Source organism: Cyprinus carpio, chromosome B17 (genome assembly GCF_018340385.1).
Source record: "Cyprinus carpio isolate SPL01 chromosome B17, ASM1834038v1, whole genome shotgun sequence".
Taxonomy (NCBI): Eukaryota; Metazoa; Chordata; class Actinopteri; order Cypriniformes; family Cyprinidae; genus Cyprinus; species Cyprinus carpio.
Window position 1 is genome coordinate 15,193,246 of NC_056613.1, and position 19,153 is coordinate 15,212,398.

At 37.2% G+C, this 19,153-nt stretch overlaps 1 protein-coding gene across 1 annotated transcript in view; it reads right to left on the bottom strand.

The window, feature by feature from the left end:
* Positions 1–19,153, bottom strand: part of ush2a (Usher syndrome 2A (autosomal recessive, mild)) — a 205,714-nt gene that overhangs the window by 49,821 nt on the left and 136,740 nt on the right. Inside the window, 11 exon segments of the mRNA XM_042743112.1 lie at positions 5,222–5,259; positions 5,261–5,437; positions 5,907–5,991; positions 5,994–6,060; positions 7,271–7,451; positions 8,122–8,164; positions 16,139–16,300; positions 16,303–16,347; positions 16,490–16,653; positions 17,183–17,305; positions 18,252–18,580. Coding sequence (XP_042599046.1) covers positions 5,222–5,259; positions 5,261–5,437; positions 5,907–5,991; positions 5,994–6,060; positions 7,271–7,451; positions 8,122–8,164; positions 16,139–16,300; positions 16,303–16,347; positions 16,490–16,653; positions 17,183–17,305; positions 18,252–18,580 — 1,414 coding nt within the window.

A 19,153-nucleotide genomic window follows, 5' to 3' on the forward strand; every position in this document is an offset into this window, starting at 1 on the left:
GATAATCTTTCTATCTATCTTAACATTTGAAAAACATTTAACAATAACAATTACCATATTTTAAACATAAACTACTACACACTCTTGTTATTAAAGCAACATTAAAACATCAGAAACATCACCATCAGTGGTCTGACACCATTATTCCTAAACCAAACATGTACAAAGCATTAGGAGTCTGTACTTTGTGATTAGTAGTTGAGCCATGCAAAATGCTTTAATTGCTCAAGGATATTAACTGAGATTATTAGCCATGATTAAAGTAAGAAAAGCTATCATCATAACTGTGTTGAAAGAAAATGGTCTTAATCTGTATGATCTCCAATTCGTCTCAGCAAAAAAAGATCCAGACGTGTGTGTTCAGAATGATTCCCTCTCTGGCATTCATGTCTTGTCATTTGCAAGGCAGTTTTGGCAGAACAATACGAGGACATATGAGCCATGATGAAGCGCTCGTGCAGTAACAAATACAATGCAGACACTGATGCATTCAGCCACCGGGATCATTTCCACTCACAAATGGTCATTGTGTCCTTGAGAACATATTTAATTATTGCACTTTTTTTGACATCGTCACAGCCGTTTCCACACCCACTCTTATGATCCTTCGCTCTCTCACTCACACATACACAGCTCTAAAGCTTTTAACACTTAAATGGTGTAAAATATTCAGATTTAACCTTGACTGCGATACAGGCACCATGCTTTTAAGCAAAGCTCTGTACATAAGCAGATATTAAAAGAGCTCTCCATATGACACCAAGCCTCCAGATGCAGAAAACCCTGTAATCCAAATCTAAACTTTAAACAGGACAGCGGGACATTCACAGTAATACCCTGTATTACTCAAGGCTATTGTCTAAACTGTTTCTCATGTCTCAAATGGAAAAATTCAGAAGACTGGATTGGATTTCGACAGTTTAAAGGCTTTCGTAACTTATGGAGTTTCACAGTTCACCTTCCAACAGATGCCTTTGTTTCTGCAACTGGTGTGAAATCTAGGATATAATTTGGGTTATAATGAAGCAACATTGTTAATATTGCGTTTTTTGCTATGTGTTTTATAATTATGTTTAATAAGCCTGTGTCTTAGAGTCGCAAAACTGTGTTAGAGTTGGAAAGATTGATTCAATTTTGTTGGTTGACTCAAAAAATATTTGATTTTTCATATATTAAAATGTTTTAAAATAAATGTAAATAAATACAGGTATTTTTTTAGTGCAAAATAGAATGGAATTGTTTTTAATTGTGGTTAACTTTTATAAAAAATACAAAAAATCAAAAAAAACAAAAAAATATAAAAAAATTAAAAAAAATAAAAAATAAAAATGTAATAAACCAATAACAGATAATATTTGCAATATCTAACATTTTATTATAATATTTTATTTATTATAATATAATATTTTTTTACATAAAACATGGCAATGATGCTATAAAATTTGGTTTAAAAAAAGTGTTTATTGTCAAACAAAACTCTGTAATCATCCATCAAAAAGCAAAATACTAGAGACTTAATATGCCACATAATGTTGTTCTAATTGATTAATTATCTGGCTTATTGATCGATCGATTGTTTCTTTAGTGATTTATACACCGTGCCCAAAAGGTGACACTGTTAATTTTCTTTTTGTAATTTGACTAATAGCAGTTCTTTTGAGACTGGTTAAGGGATTGGTTCACAGGCAGCTTTTCAAACAGCTGATGGCTGTCTCTAACAATTCCATCTCCGCTGCGCCGGAGCGCTGCGAGTCCTGACAGGCTAGAGTGTAATGTGTGACAGATCGCACTTTGGGGACCCGGTAATCACATTTCCATCGGCCATCAGCTGGATCTCAGTGGGACATCCTCAGAAAACCGCCTGTGATTCTATTTCCACAATCTGGAGGAGCACGTGCAGCTTAAACACAATGTCACAGCATTTCTGAACAACAGCGTTCAGAAATACAAATAGAAAAACAGACACATTTTTCTCTGACAGCCCACTCTTGAAGACAGGTCTGAATATATATTGCATCTATGCATCCACTTAAAATATACTAAATGCACTAAAATTTGATTGGTTGAGTCACATTTGTTGTCCAATTACAACTGTGAATGGACTTCAAATGAAAATGCTACGCTAATGAACTGAACTGAAATGAAATGAAAATGGTTGGTGCAATTTTTTAAAATGTTTTAAAAATGTTTTTCTCTCTTAAGCTCACAAAGGTTGCATTTATTTGATCAAAAATTACAAACTAAAATAACTTTTCTATTTTAATATGTTTTCAAATGTAATTTATTCCTGTTATTCCTATTTATTTCTTCAGAAATAATTTTGATATGCTGATTTTAGAAACATTTCTCATTATAACCAATGCTGAAAAATAAATAAATTGCATACGATTTTCATAACTTGTATTTATTTATTTATTTTTATTTTTTTTACATTTTTTTGTATTCTTTATTTAATAGAAAGTTCATAAAAATGGCATCTATTTGAAATTGAAATGTATTATGTAATACTGTATGTAATATGTGACCCTGGACCACAAAACCAGTCATAAGGGTGCATCATATGAAATCTGATAAATAAGTCAAATAAATAAATAAGCTGATAAATAAATAAGCTTTCCATTGATGTAGGGTTTGTTAGGATAGGAGAATATTTGGCCAAGATACAGCTATTTGAGAATCTGGAATCTGAGGGTGCAAAAAAATTGAAATATTGAGAAAATCGCCTTTAAAGTTATCCAAATTTTATTTGTGCAATGCATAATTACAAACAAAAAATAACTTATATATTACTTGCGGAGGAAATTTACAAAATATCTTCATGGAACATGTTCTTTATTTAATATCCTGATGATTTTTGGCAAAAAAATAAAAAAAAAAAATCTATAATTTTGACCCATACATTGTATTGTTGGCTACTGCCACAAATATACCTGTGCTACTTATGACTAATGGTTTTGCGGTCCAGGGTCACATATATTGTTTTTGTAATATTATAAGATACATTATATGGCTCTACTTATATTTTTAATGGATTTAATGTGTCCTTGCTGAATAAAAGTATTAATTTCTTTCAGAAAACATATCTTTCTGAACTCAAACAAAACATCAGTGTCTTTTGCAGTTGTTGCCATTTTATACAAACAATGTGAGGTCATGCGTTACAGTGATTTTTACCATTATAAAGTTAGACACTATGAAGTAGAGTTAGACACTCCACTTCATGGTAAACAATGCTAACATAGCTTAACTATGGTAAAATCCCTATAACACGTGACCTCACATATAATATATCATCATAATCAAAAATTAAAGCAATATGCAGCTTTATGCCTAATAAATCTAATTAAGCATCTATTAGACTTTTGCCAAATACCGTTTTGCCACAGTCTATAGCACATTTCAGCTCTGATTCACATTACATTAAATACTCCTCAGCCAATAGAAAAGGATATCAGCTCATGACATATGTGGCGTTATCTGTCCATTAGCTTATATTTGTAGAGACACTCACCACCGCTAAAGGAGACGGAACCTTGAGGGAGTTGTGGTGTCTTTATCAAGGTTAAGTAGCTCATTCAATAACAGAGCAGGCTGACAGAGTCAGAAGCCAGCGTGCAGCTCGCGGCGTGAGCCCCCAGCACCGCGCACCAGCGGTGTGGCTACCAGGCAAATGGCCTTTAGTTATTCTAACGGTACTATCCATCATAACATATGCTCTCCCCAGGATGCTCTCTTTAATGAGCGATGACTTCTTCATCTGCCTTATTTTAGTAAGATGAACCAAAGGAAGAGAAAATCAAGCGAGGTAATGTGAGCGAGGGCTGTGGTTGTGGCGTGTTTTAATCTAGTGGAAAATGTTTCTGCTAGCTTCTTAAAAATAACTCCAGGTAGGTAGTGAAACGAATGAAGTGATTAAGTTGCCTGAAAAAGGGGGACAGCTTTGAAAAAATGGTATATCAAGGGCAGGTTGATTAACCAAAGCTTGAAAATGATTACTTGACCCAATCCCAGGATGCCACTGAAGCCACCGAACGACTTAGAGAGTGTGTTTGTATGATAAATACACTGGTGCTACTGACCTCATGGTGGCCATTAGTTCTGTTGCATCCTGGGAGCCTGCTGGGAGCTTGGCACAGCTCTGGTTGGTGCTCAGATAGACTCAGCTCCATCATCCAGCCTGACAAAGATGGCTGACACCAGGGCCAGTGCCCATCCAGCCCATCTGTGCCCAGGTGCCCACTTTAGCGGGGCACTGCGGGGGACCCCAAGAGGGTTCAGCTCCTCTGACACTCCACCACAGTGTCATTAGAAAGTCACTAAGGAGTGAGGGCTAAACTTAGACACAATGAAGTGGCCATACGAGCTTTGGCCCATTTAAAGTTTACTAGAGCCACATTTTCTATTTTGCAGAAGCAGAGAATTTTAAGGTGGTCCTAACGGTACAGTTCTGATCCATGACAAGGGGCTGTGATAAGTGGATTGTATTATGATAATTGTGATGTGGGAAAGGCAAATTATTCTTTATGTCATCAATAGCGGTTCACCTCCAAAGAATATGATGGACTGCAATTGCAAACCAGGTAAGTCTGATTGCTCTTGAAATATCAGCAAACCACTGATAACCAATCAAATATGAGAACCAGAACAAACTTTTCTCTAAGATACACAACTGTTCAAAGGTTTGGAATCAGTAACATTTTATTTTTTATTTTTGAAAGAGAGAGAGAAAAAAACCTATTATTCAGCAGCAGGGATGCATTACATTACAGTAAAGACATTTATAACATTACAAAAGATTTCTGTTCCAAATAAATGTTGTTCTTTTAAAATGTATTTTAATCAATGAACCCTGAAAAATAAATTTATCATGGTTTTCTCAAAAAAATATTAGCACATCTAAAATACTATTACCATTTATAATAGTAAGAATGTTTCTTGAGCAGCAAATGAGCCGATTAGAATGATTTCTGAAGGATCATGTGACACTGAAGACTGGAGTAATGGCTGCTGAAATTTCAGTTTTGCATCACAGGAATAAATTACATTTTTAAATATATTAAAATAGAAAACAGTTGTTTTAAAGTGTAATATTTCACAATATTACCATTTACTGCATTCCTGATTAAATAAATGCAGCCTTGGTGACCATAAGAAACTTTAATGACCCCAAACTTTTTAATGTTTGTTTACATTGCAGGCATGCATGCTTCTCCAAACTGACCTGATACATGTTTATGGGGCATCCCTTGGTCAGAACACCGTCTCTCTAGGAACTAGCTGTCCTCCACAGTACTGGGAGCTGAAGCCATCATAAAGACGCCCCCCACAGCAGATCTGCCCGGCTCCAGACATGAAAGGACTCCCACCACAGCATGAGTCCCCGAGACCTACAGATACACACCGTTCCACAGAGTCCGGACAACAGACCTCTCCATCGAACAAATATAGTGACGTGACATTCAGCCAAGTATGGTGACCCATACTCAGAATTCGTGCTCTGCATTTAACCCATCCGAAGTGCACACACACAGAGCAGTGAACCACACACACACTGTGAACACACACCCGGAGCAGTGGGCAGCCATTTTTATGCTGCGGCGCCCGGGGAGCAGTTGGGGGTTCGATGCCTTGCTCAAGGGCACCTAAGTCATGGTATTGAAGGTGGAGAGAGAACTGTACATGCACTCCCCCCACCCACAATTCCTGCCGGCCCGAGACTCGAACTCACAACCCTTCGATTGGGAGTCCGACTCTCTAACCATTAGGCCACGACTTCCCCGATAGAACAAACAACTAAAGTATGTAATGTAAAATAAAAGAATGTTCAAAAAAGGAAGAAATATAGTGACGTATATTTTATGTAAATATTATGCAGCCTAACTTGCTCAATGCAGTAAATAACTAGTGGGACAAGTACGTAATATCCTCCACAACACTGGTGTTGAGACAGAGGCTGGACAAACTGACCTCCACAACACACACTCCCAGAGCTGGAACATAACTCTCTTCACAACACTGATGAGAATGATTTAGACTGTGAACAGTCCCTGCACAGCATACCTGTAACAATAAAACACATATAACAATCTATGCAATTCAAATACATTGTCCATACAAGTTTTGCACTCCTCAAGGCAATTAGGAAGTTAAGAGGTGGCAATGCCTCAGCCCTGAGGGCCAGCAGAGGCACATGTGAGCGCAGGTAGAAATCCAGCCCACCTCTTCGCCCCACAGCGACGGGCTATATTTAGCTGGACTCCACTGCCTACTTTGGCGAGAAATCAGGGCAGGATAGATTCTCTACAGCGCTGAGATGATACTCTTGTGGCGTCTGAAAAATCGGTATTGCCCTGAGCCACTGACATTGTCCTTACCTTCTGGCCCAGCTTCCAGTAGAAAAATGGCATACAGTAAATACATCCTCTGCTGTGCCTTTGAGAGAGGGCTGAACTTTTGAACCTACTTGAACCTGGTTTATCAAACTCCTGAGAATTACAACCACTATGTGTAAAAGCGGTACAAAAAGGAAGCTTGTGCATACAGTATAGTATATAATTGCCCTCAAAACATAATTTTAGCAAGAGTAAAAGTACACTGATAAGAGCTGTTAAGCGATTAAAACTGCTATGAAATGGAACGTACAGTACAGCCAAGTAAAAAGGATTACTGAAGAATAAAATGCATCGATTGTTTGTTCCCTAGTATAGAATTTACAGCATGTTTAACTGTGAGTCTTTTTTATAAATAAAATAACATTAAATTGACATCCCTAATTATAACATACAGTAGCTGATATTTCCTAGTGGTACTCATAAAGAATCAAACAAAACTCCTTTCACAAGGTGTTAAACTATGGATAATGCTGAATTCAAGACGAGCTCCATTAACACATCATCACAATAGTGTGTCATGTTGCCTCTGTGAAATTCATTTTTCTATTATACTGCTTTACAGCTTTGAGAGCTCTTGTCCTTATCTGAGTTGTGTTCTCTTTGTGTGCTTGTCTCTAGTGTATTACTGTCTGATTTAAGCTGGTGGAGACGTATGGCCTGTGTTTGCTTGCCAAGTTGGCTGTATTTCAATAACACCAGGATGGCAGCAATTGCAGAAGACAAGTTAATCTGTTTACTGAAAACAATCACAGGGACTGTACTTCATAGATAAATACCAGCCACTCCAATGAATACATCACTGTTTCTTCATGGAATACTTTAAGAGCAAAACAAATGATCTAAGTGTAACAGATTAAATGAGGTTTGTGTGTAGTTACCTGTGTCTCAGGCTTATAGCAGTCTTGTTCTGCAGGGCACTCCAGGTACGAGCAGTGAGCCTGAGGAGCATATGCCTGCTGGGTCTGCAGCTTCTCGCACTGCTGCAGAGTCCGCCACACGTCATATCCTCCCAGAATGCCATTGGGCTTAGCAGGTGACGTCCATTCTAGTTTAACTGATCTAACACATGTAGTATACAGACAAAGCAAAGATATCACACCTTCACAAATACTGCCCGTCACTTGGTTTATATTGTCAGTCTGGTTTTAGTTCATACTTTGTTTTTGTTACGTCACTGTCAAGGAGAAAGAAGCATGTAATATAATAGAAAATATGGTTATAATCGCCCTGTAATATAGTGCTTTATATAACTTGATATACTAGAATCAAATAGATTGTGCTGTGTACAATGAGTTATGATATGTGTCATCTTTTCTTTTTACGATGTACTTCTTGTATTGATTTTCCTCTCCACTCGACATGCAGGAGAGCTGGCTTTCCACAGAAAAGAACAAATTTTGTTCACTACTGCTCACTTTGAGATATTGGATAAAATATTGAGACCTGTATTATGTATTTAAAATATTACACCCAAGTTGTATTACAAGAATTATACTGGGTCACAGTATAACTTTTTGTAATATTTAGTAGTAATAGCAACATTTATAGAACTTTATTTACATATTTTGTTGTATTTTAAGGCAATTTTGTAAAATCTAAAATCTAAAGGAACAGAAAGAGTGGACAGGGAAGGCAAAAAGGACAAGACAAAAACCAAACAAAACCAAACAAAACACAAAACAAAACAAACAAAACAAAAACGAAAGAAAATGAAACAAAACAAATTTGCATCTGGCGGTGCAGTTTGCTGCCTGAAGGAACATTGCAGAAAGCTAAAAAGGAGGAAAAACAAAAAAAGCCATTAAACGAGCCTTATTTCTTTCTTAACTGTAGCCATAACCTTTTGGAAATGTGCTTTTGTTTTCATCATCTTTTTCATCTCCTCTCCACACATGATAATATCCATACCTCTCTGTGATTAAGCTTCCTCTGCTTTTTGCCCATCACTTTTTTGTTTATACATAAGACGTGGAGAATGACATAATTACGGTTTGCGTGGGTCTCGGTTCTCTCTTCTGCCCCCTCCCTGATGAGGAAGCTAATTGATAGTGAAGGCCTCTGATGACTTAAAACTGACAGACCTTAGTATCTGATTAGGAATTCATGAAATGCGACAAGGCTTCTTCTTTTAAAGTACAGACAGCGAATCGTTTGGAGATTACTGTGCGCCTTTACAACACAAAATATTATTCATGATTACTTTCCTTCTGGAGGGGTGGGGGATGGGGAAGCAGCTTTGCTATAACAAATGCATTAGTATTATATTACAAAGGGTGTCATTGCTGTCCACCGTTAATCCCTCATGGAGAGAAATAACTGGAATTCATATTGGGCGGAAGCAGCGGGTAAGCCATCGGTTGCAGCACTTGTCATATTTCAATCAAAGCTTAAGCCAGCCGCCGATTCCTGTGCCCAACCCCCACATAGCACCAGAGACAGAATTAATGAATTAGCTATTGATTAAATTCCACTCGAGCAAATCTAGCGTGGCAAATAAATGAACTGTTTGGGGCATGTGTAGGCCACGGCCAGCCATGTCGGGCCAATCGATCAGTAGTTAGTATTCTATTGGGAGTGAGTACAGCACACTGGTGATATGACATGAGGGTGGGAAACAACACGGCAGGAAATGTGTGAATTATGGCTTATTGTGATGGTACACAGAGCCCTAGTGCCTTCAAATTTTTACAGTGCTTACACTGTGTTATACTGCGGCATACATAAGGCCATCTTATATTGCGTACAGTGTAAAGGGTCAATACTGGCTGCAACTGATTGCAAGCTGCTGAAGATGCATGTCATCTCAGATTGTTCACTAACCACCAATTAGCAAAACTCAATGTAAGACAACAGCAAAACATGTGAAAACTATACATACTACATTATTTTCCAGTGCAAAACCATAGACATACAGTGAACATAACATGGCGAGTAGCTGTACAGCACATAAAACATTCACTTGGACACTTCACATGCATTACAAAGAGACTAATTTGGTGAATTATCCTTGTTTTTAAAGTATTTTATAGAGGTTGACTGATTGGCCAGAGTGGCCCAACCTAGCTATCGGTATTGGTAAAATCACTATCGGTCGACCTTTAGTATTTTATAAAATAATTGAGGTAACAATGTAGATCAGGGGTGCCCAATGTTGTTCCTGTAGAGCTACCTGTAGAGTTCAGTTCTAAACCTGATCAAACACACCTGTATGTCATTATTAAGTGCCCCTAAAGGAATAGCCTAACTTTGAAGGAAGGTAAATTTCCATTGAACAGAACTGGACATCCATTTTGAAGAAACATACACACTACTGGGACTCAAAAAGTCACCCATAAAAAAGCCTTTAAAGGGATGATGAATATCTTTAACCAATAGATTATCCATGACACACACACATTCACACCACTGTCTGTGTCTGCTTGACTGACTCACCTAGAGCTAAGCTAAAATCTGAGACCACTAGAGAAAATGTTTTATTTTATGGTCTCAAGGATTTTTGGACTTTTAATATATGCTATAAAACAATGAATTTGTGTGATTAGATAGCAGGCCAACCAGTATACTGTGTACAGTGCATGGCAAGAGTCCTCCCACTTCCAGTGATCCGGTTCCATTGCTAGCAGACTCATAGAGATGGCCATCTACTAGATAGAAACTGTACTGTGAGACTGCACCATTTGGAACAAGAGGAGCTGTCCAGAGAGAAACACTGAGAAGGACCGCCACAGAGGAAAGACTAAGAGAGAGAAAGCTGACATACTGTAACCACATCCCCAATTACCCTCATGAAAACATACGGTCATATTGACATACTGTAACCCCAGTGCTTTTGAAGAGCTCAATCCTCAAGATTTGTCTCTTTAACCTCTGCACAAGACGAGGCTCAGGGTAGGCTCGAGGTCCTCAAGTCTGCAGTAGTCTCTGCAAAGAGTAATACAATGACCAACAACATCTACAGAAAAAGACCTGGAGGAAAGCAGTTTTTCATTCTTTTCTTTTTTTTCCCCAGACCAAGATCATGTCAGCGCTAGCATAAACACAGCATATTCTACCCTTAATAGTCTCTGAAAAGGCTTTGGGCAGCACTTTTATTTCTGCCTTAGAAAAATAGCATGAAAGAGAGACAGAGAGAAAGGGATAAACAAACAAACAAACAAACAAAAAAAAGACTAAGGAATTTTCTTAAAGCTGATCTGTGTAATTTTTTTGATGTTAAAATACTTTCTCCTATCCAAGCTTTTAGTGTTGAGAACTACAGTATAAGGAAACCATTCATAGAAATCATCTAGAATCTCATCTCATTAATCAAATATAACATACAAATAACAAATAATATAAATTTATATAATTATAAGTACTATAAAAAATGGTTGGTACAATTATTATTATTATTATTTTTAATTTTTGTAATCTACATATATATCTTTGTCCCTCGGTTGTTAGTTCCAACAATAAACAATAAAAAAGCAGCAGTACACGTGTGTCCATTTGATGTGTGCTCCTGAGTGCACTCATGTGTATAAATAATGTAATTTTATATGTACATCAGGGAATGCTGACAGCAATACATCAGGGAGGGCTGGTAGAATGAGAAAAAGCTGAGTGCGACTCTTTCACTTTCCTTCTTGCTTTTGGGGGTTCCCGCAGATGGTTTGTGGGCAAATTGAATCAGTCCTGGAGAAGCGCGCAGGGATTGGAGTGCTGCACCGGGGGCAGAGGGGTTAACTGGGACAGTCTGGGGGATTCTTTCTACAGCTTGCACCATTTTCACCTTCTTTTCCTTTTCCCCCCTCTGTTTTTTTTTTTTTTGCAAGCTCTTCCTTTCCCATGACAAATCACACTGACTTACAAAAGAAGACCAGAGAGCCTATTTTTCAGCTTGATGTGACTCTAGTAAACAGCTATTGTGACAACATTGTAAGGCTCTTCTAAGAGAATGTAAAAAGGGAATGATTGATAAAGCTTTTTTTTCTGAGGCGAGTGAAGTTAGTTTGTGAAAGAGAGCTGAAAGACATGAGTGTAGTGCTAATGACAGCTGAGAGATCAAATATCTCAGCAGCGGCTTTGAACAAGCCAATGGCTGACATGACGGTCTGAGGAATGAATTCGATACAGAGTAGGGGTCCTGACACTTACACTCTCTCTAAAGAATATAACTGCTGTTCTTCCTACTCAAGCCTCAAAAAGTCTCTCTTCAGGAGATATCCTGCTAACACAAAGGTCAACAAGTAAAGAGACCCCATCTAAGATATCTTCTAGTTAAGTTAAAACACTTTACAGCAGATCTTACTGAAGGTTTATGAGGGACAGATAAATGTTTTGGCAACAACTATCAGCCACCTAAACACCTTTGGTGATGCATTAATAGTCCCTAAAAAACACAAAAAAATAATCAAACAAACATTCAAAAATTCTATATATAAAGAGAAAAGAAGTGAGGAGGAAAGAAAAAAAAAAAGAAAAAAAAAAAAAAAATTAAAAAAGTTTTAAAAAAAAAAAAAAAAAAAAAAAAAAATAAAATAGGCTCCTGTGTGAATGGACAATAACATTGTTCTTAGTGAACTAACTAGTAGTCTTACGTTAAAAAAATAACTAATTTTCATTATTAGAAAGCAAGGATTATTATAATTAATCACTAATCAATCATTAAAAGAAGTGTTGGAGAAATTGTTTTAAACTCTCAGGCTACAAGTTACATATATTTGAAAAGAGTCAACAAACAAAAGATTATTTTAAAAAGTAGTTACTGTAGGTGCAATTACAACATAGAAGCTCCTGAAATATATCAATAACCTCTTAAAATAAGATTTGTTTTAAGAGCAGAGCAGTAATTGTCTACCACTAAAGATACTTTAATAAAAGAGATAAAGTTTGAACAAATAAATGTACAATAAATTAAATAAAATAAAACTAAAAGCACCCTAATATACAGTATATAAAACAATAAAAAATAGTGCAATGTACACAACTATTTAGTATTAAATATTTCTTATAAAGAACAAAAACAGTGAAATCAAGTGCAGGGACTTCTTCATTAAATTTGACAAAATCATTGGACAAATGAATCAATGAATCATTTGTCAAATGGGTTCATTTTCAGGAAGTGTCTGAGCTAACCAACTTCCCAATGTGGCAAATGAGACAGAAGACACATTCATAGGAGAGCTGAAAGCACATTTGATTATTAAGCAGCTACTTAGAAAAAGATGGAAAAAGTAGATTACTACTTGAAAAGGCTGTTTAGAATGCAGCCGAACTACTCAAGACATTAAAAAATGCTTAGTGCCATTTTTTACTCTCCATCACTGACCAAAATAACAATGAGACATACTTGGATGTGACAGATATCAGTGCTCTCCTGAAGCATCTCTTTCCATATAATTTCTGCTGCTGTATTATTAATGTAAGTTTTCGCATGGACAACCTTGTCTCCATTACAGTTTTTAGTTAGCAGGTTCTTAACATATACACTATCATGCAGCACAAGAATGATCTTTAAGTTCAACTGCTTTTAATAAGCTGCCCTTCAGGCTGTAAAATAATGAAGCTACCACTACTAGCTCTTTGGTAAATGACCTGTAACCTTTATTTAGGAGCAAATGATATTCTAATGTTTTTAATTATACTGATAGTTGGGAGCCAGTTGTTTAGTTTTTAGTGTGTAAGGCACAATTTAACTCACAGCGCAGTGTGTGTGTGTGTGTGTGTGCGTATATAAGAGGTTTGCTGAGCTTTCATCTGTTTCCTGTGCTATCAGTGCATCAGTACATTAACTGTGTGAGAGGACAGCTTAATGACTATTGATCATAGCACAGAGGTCAAGATATCAAAATTTTGGTAAAGGCAAATTTTTCCACAGCTTGTGAGGTTTGCCTTTAGAGTACAGAGGGAAAATATTCAATCAATCAGTTCTTCTTCTCATCCGTTTTTTATCTCTGTGAGCAGGGGCTGCTGGAATGATATGAGAGAGGCAGGCTGACAGAAATCACAGGAATATTTGAAGTGTTGACAGGAAAACCATAATTAGCCAATATCTTCACTTCAAATTTCATCCAGTTAAACATACAGAGATGGTTGTGGTCTAGTAAGCTCCATATTTCAGCTGAAACCACTTGGATTTTAAATATCACCTAAGATGCTTTGCAAACTTTTATATTACTTGCATTGTTGCAGAAAACAAGATCCTAAAAGAGACAAGACCTGGCCTTTTTGTTCCTAGAATGTGGCAAATATAGTAGTTATTTACATTAGTGAGCTGAAATATATTAATGAAACATACACTACTAAAAAAAATTCATAACCTACAAAAACAAATTTAATAATAATAAAAAAAAAAACAAAAAAAAAAATAATCATAAAATAAACCAACATAAAAAGCATCAGAAACTTAATGCAAAACTGATAATAATAAGAAAGCATTATTAAGCATTAAAAAAGCATATCAAAATGGTTTCTAAAGGAACATGTGACATTGAAACTTGGAGTAATGGCTGCTGAAAATTAATTTTGTCATCACAGGAATAAATTACATTTTTAAATATTTTAAAAAAGAAAACAATTACGTTAAACTGCAATAATATAAAAACGTGTACTGAGCACAAACTTTTGAATGGTAGTGTAAGCTTGGAAAAAGGTTTTGTACAAACCCGATTCCAAAAAAGTTAAGTAATGGAATAATTTACAAATCTCATAAACTTATTTTATTCACAATAGTATATAGATAACATATCAAATGTTGAAAGTGAGACATTTTGAAATGTCATGCCAAATATTGGCTCATTTTAGATTTCATGAGAGCTACACATTCCAAAAAAGTTGGGACAGGTAGCAATAAGAGGCCGGAAAAGTTAGTATACAAATAAAAGAGCCTCTCAGAGTGGCAGTGTCTCTCATTTAGGTCAATTGGCAACATGATTGGGTATAAAAAGAGCCTCTCAGAGTGGCAGTGTCTCTCAGAAGTCAAGATGGGCAGAGGATCACCAATTCCCCCAATGCTGCGGCGAAAAAAAATAGTTGAGCAATATCAGAAAGGAGTTTCTCAGAGAAAAATTGCAAAGAGTTTGAAGTTATCATCATCTACAGTGCATAATATCATCCAAAGATTCAGAGAATCTGGAACAATCTCTGTGCGTAAGGGTCAAGGCCGGAAAACCATACTGGATGCCCGCAAACTTCGGGCCCTTAGACGGCACTGCATCACATACAGGAATGCTACTGTAATGGAAATCACAACATGGGCTCAGGAATACTTCCAGAAAACATTGTCAGTGAACACAATCCACCGTGCCATTCAGCGTTGCTGGCTAAAACTCTATAGGTCAAAAAAGAAGCCATATCTAAACATGACCCAGAAGCGCAGGCGTTTTCTCTGGGCCAAGGCTCATTTAAAATGGACTGTGGCAATGTGGAAAACTGTTCTGTGGTCAGACGGATCAAAATTTGAAGTTCTATTTGGAAAACTGGGACGCCATGTCATCCGGACTAAAGAGGACAAGAACAACCCAAGTTGTTATCAGCGCTCAATTCAGAAGCCTGCGTCTCTGATGGTATGGGGTTGCACGAGTGCGTGTGGCATGGGCAGCTTACACATCTGGAAAGGCACCATCAATGCTAAAAGGTATATCCAAGTTCTAGAACAACATATGCTCCCATCCAGATGTCGTCTCTTTCAGGGAAGACCTTGCATTTTCCAACATGACAATGCCAGACAACATACTGCATCAATTACAACATCATGGCTGCGTAGAAGGAGGATCCGGGTACTGAAATGGCCAGCCTGCAGTCCAGATCTTTCACCCATAGAAAACATTTGGTGCATCATAAAAAGGAAGATGCGACAAAGAAGACCTAAGACAGTTGAGCAACTAGAAGCCTGTATTAGACAAAAATGGGACAACATTCCTATTCCTAAACTTGAGCAACTTGTCTCCTCAGTCCCCAGACGTTTGCAGACTGTTATAAAAAGAAGAGGGGATGCCACACAGTGGTAAACTTGGCCTTGTCCCAACTTTTTTGAGATGTGTTGAGGCCATGAAATTTAAAATCAACTTATTTATCCCTTAAAATGATACATTTTCTCAGTTTAAACATTTGATATGTCATCTATATTGTATTCTGAATAAAATATTGAAATTTGAAACTTCCACATCATTGCATTCTGTTATTCACTGTTATTCACAATTTGTACAGTGTCCCAACTTTTTTGGAATCGGGTTTGTAGATTTCAACTCCATTCACATAACAGGAAGTGTACTTTTCAACTGAATCATTCCAATTAGGGCTACACGAAAAATCGCATGCGATATTTAATGCACATCTTGTCAGTAAAGCCAGTTCTGTAATCAGCGGTAAATCTCCAGATCATATATGAACGTGGTTTTGCGGAGCTTGTCAGTGAACAACAGTCTTTGTGTAGTAAATGCTGCTCCATGTGAAAGCACGCACGTGATGGAGATTTACCGCTGATTACAGAACCGGCTTTACTGAAAAGATGCCCATTAAATATCGAATGCAATTTATCATGCAGCCCTAACTCCAATACGGACTTTGAATGCTACTAACCTTAAGGGACAAACAAGAACATTATAAACGGTACAACCATGCACTTACATACATGTAAAGCTTTGAGTTATGTTCATGATTTAATCAACACAGGACAGTTTAACAATATACAACAAATCTGGGGCCCTGTGGCTTGGCAGTCAATATGGATGTGTGTATCAAACGTCTATGTGGCATATACTCACCTCCATCTGTAGTAGTGCAACTGACCTCAGGACTGGTAATGTTGTGAGCGCCGTTGGATACAGTCAAGAAGAGCTTGTACTCAGTGCTGGGCTGCAGGTCAGAGATGACCACAGAGGTCACAGTGGGCTCAAACGCAAGATTCTCCCTGTGCTGGGTTGACAGACAGTAAGGATGTAGTCCTCCACACTTCCCTGCAAATCTTGCAGCGCTAGTAATGTAAAATATATAGAGAGACAGGACACACTTAAGGTCAATCTCAAAACCAAGTTCTCTCAACACATATTCTTTCCTGAAATGTATTTTCGGTCAAGGGCCAGGATAAGTTTAATATAGAGAATCTAGACTCTTACCTGGGGTGGACCAGCTGACTAGGATTGCTGTATGATTGAGAACTTGGATGAATATGTTGGTTTGGCTGAGGGGTTGCCCAGGCAGTGTGACCCCTGTGACAACCTCCGCTGAAGCATAGCCAACATCATTGTGAACCAGAAGTTTGTATTCGTACCATGTGTACCTGTAACACATTATGCACACAGACATTTTTTGAAGCAACAATCCCAGAATCTTTCCAAATATATAGGTCCAATTCTAAAATTATTATTAACAAACCATTAACAATGACAACTCTATCCATCCATTCATCCATCTTATCAATATTAACTTGTGTATTTATAAGAATGAGGCTTTAAAATATTTACAAAAGTTGCGATATTACTGCATTAAAAGTCGAGTATTTAAATATGCTGCATAAAGTCAAGCTCAAAGTTAATCTTTTACAAAGACTGAAAACATTTAAATGAAGTCAGACATGAATCTGAATGACAGAACCTGTGATACATGGGAAACATTTGGGGGTTTTATGTTGGGGTCTTTCAGCGTACACACAAGGAGTGCCAGAGAAAGATTAGCTGAAAACAATTTAATTCTATGGAATATTTGCTCAAAGTATCTTTGAACAGCATTAAAAAGATGGCATCGGTGCACAAAAACAGTTTTGTACACACAAGCAAAGTTTGCATTAAAGCTAATTTCAGTAATCTCACCTGCTAAGGCCTTTATCTTCATGAAACAATTTGGTTCCTGCGTAAACATTGTACCACAGATTCAAATCTTCAGGGGGACGGGAGGCCAGGGGCTGCTGGGTTTTCCGTCTCAACAGCTCAAATCTGAGGGCAGTGGAAACAGCCAGATAATCAGAGCCCGCTCCACTCCCACAATCCTCCTGCCATTTCACCCGCACCGCTGTTTCGCTGGGTTTGTGCTTTTGTCTTTTCTCTCTCTCTCTTTCTTTCTCCCTCAACAGTAATGCTAATTTTGCCTGTAATCAGGAGAGCTCAGCTTAATGTGCGCTTTATAAGCCTAGTTAAACAAACAGAGCAGCAGCGGGAAAAGTAGTCATGAATTTTAATCATTCGCCATGAACAGACCTTTATTTACCACCTAATCAGCTCAAAAACAGACTAAAATATACAGTGAGAACTTTTACGTTGTTCCTCACTCTTCACAACCTAGGGAGACACTTGCTGTTCTCATATAAAATGGCAGAGTTATGGATTATTCCCAAGAGATTTTAGAAATTTCTTTACCATATGAATTACTCAAAATTGTGGTTACAATTGATTTATCTTTGAAGTATGTAAACATCCATTTAAACATCCATTTTACAACCATATCTATAAAGATTAATAATAATAAAAATAATAATTAATAGTAGTAATATCAGTAGTACTAGTAGTAGTAGTAGAAGACAGTAGTGTAAAAAAACACAAATTAATTAATCAAAATTTTCAATCAAATAAATTTGAATGGTTTTACTTTAGGAATGTAAACATTAATTTTAACACACATTTTACAACCATATCTATATAATTAAAATACAGTAATACTAGTACTACAACTAAATAATAATAAAAAAATTATAAGAAAGAAATACATTTTACTTTGAAAAATGTAAGCATCAGTTTTAACAACAATTTTACAGCCATATGCATACACTTCAAATAAAATAAATACACTTCAAAATAGATAAATAAATAAATTTCATTAGTAACACTACTTAAATGTGTATCTGAAAACAAAAATATAATCTTAGATATAAAATTAATTGGTTACCTTATGTTGGGCCCATTCGGCCTTGATGGGAGTTGCCATGAAACAGCCAGGAAAGATTCACTGATTGCCACTACTGACAGGGATGGCAGACCTTCTGGGATTGTGGGTAATGTAGTTACCCATGTTGGAAGGTTCTCAGTGCAGCCTCTGATATGGCCTCCACCTCCTGAGCAGGTGAGGATGATGATGCTGTAGTTGGTGTAGGGCAGCAGGCTGGTAACTGTATGGTTGAGCACAGATGTATTGGTGTGCGAGATACGTGGATCAGGCATGTGGATCTCGTACCGCTCAACTTCTCCATTGGGTATGAGTGGAGCGGTCCATGTAACCTGCATTAAAACACAGGATATGTTTGAACCTGTTAGTATCACTGAAGAACTTGACATCAGAGTCTAGCAGCGTTCTGGTGGTCATGTAGTTATAAACTAAAATGGTTTCACAAGCATGTCTGAGGCTCCAGAGAAGGGCTGGAGTCCAGCACAAACTCACAACACATCATCTCAGGCTTTTAGATCGATGAGTTTGTGTTACCCACGTCATGTGATGAAGAGAAGGCACCCTGACTTTGACCCAAGACAGAATATTCCTTTCATTACATTTAAAAGAGGCCTCAGCCCCTGGAGATCATAATGAAATCCTAATGGAATTGCATAGGAAACGCTGCTTGTTGCTGCAACATACTGTCTCTGGAGCAAGGGAGGTGTCAGCTTTTGGCGGACACATTAAACATATTGTGCATGCCTGGGGAGAGGAGATGAAACGGTAGATTGGATAAATGTTAGAGTTAGGATTAGTTGTGATGGAAAAGTTAGAATAATGGATATTAAAATGTTAAGCAGGAGTGAAGGCTGTTTTAGAAAGCATTTTAATCCAACCTAATGTTTACACAGTTTATTTGTTTT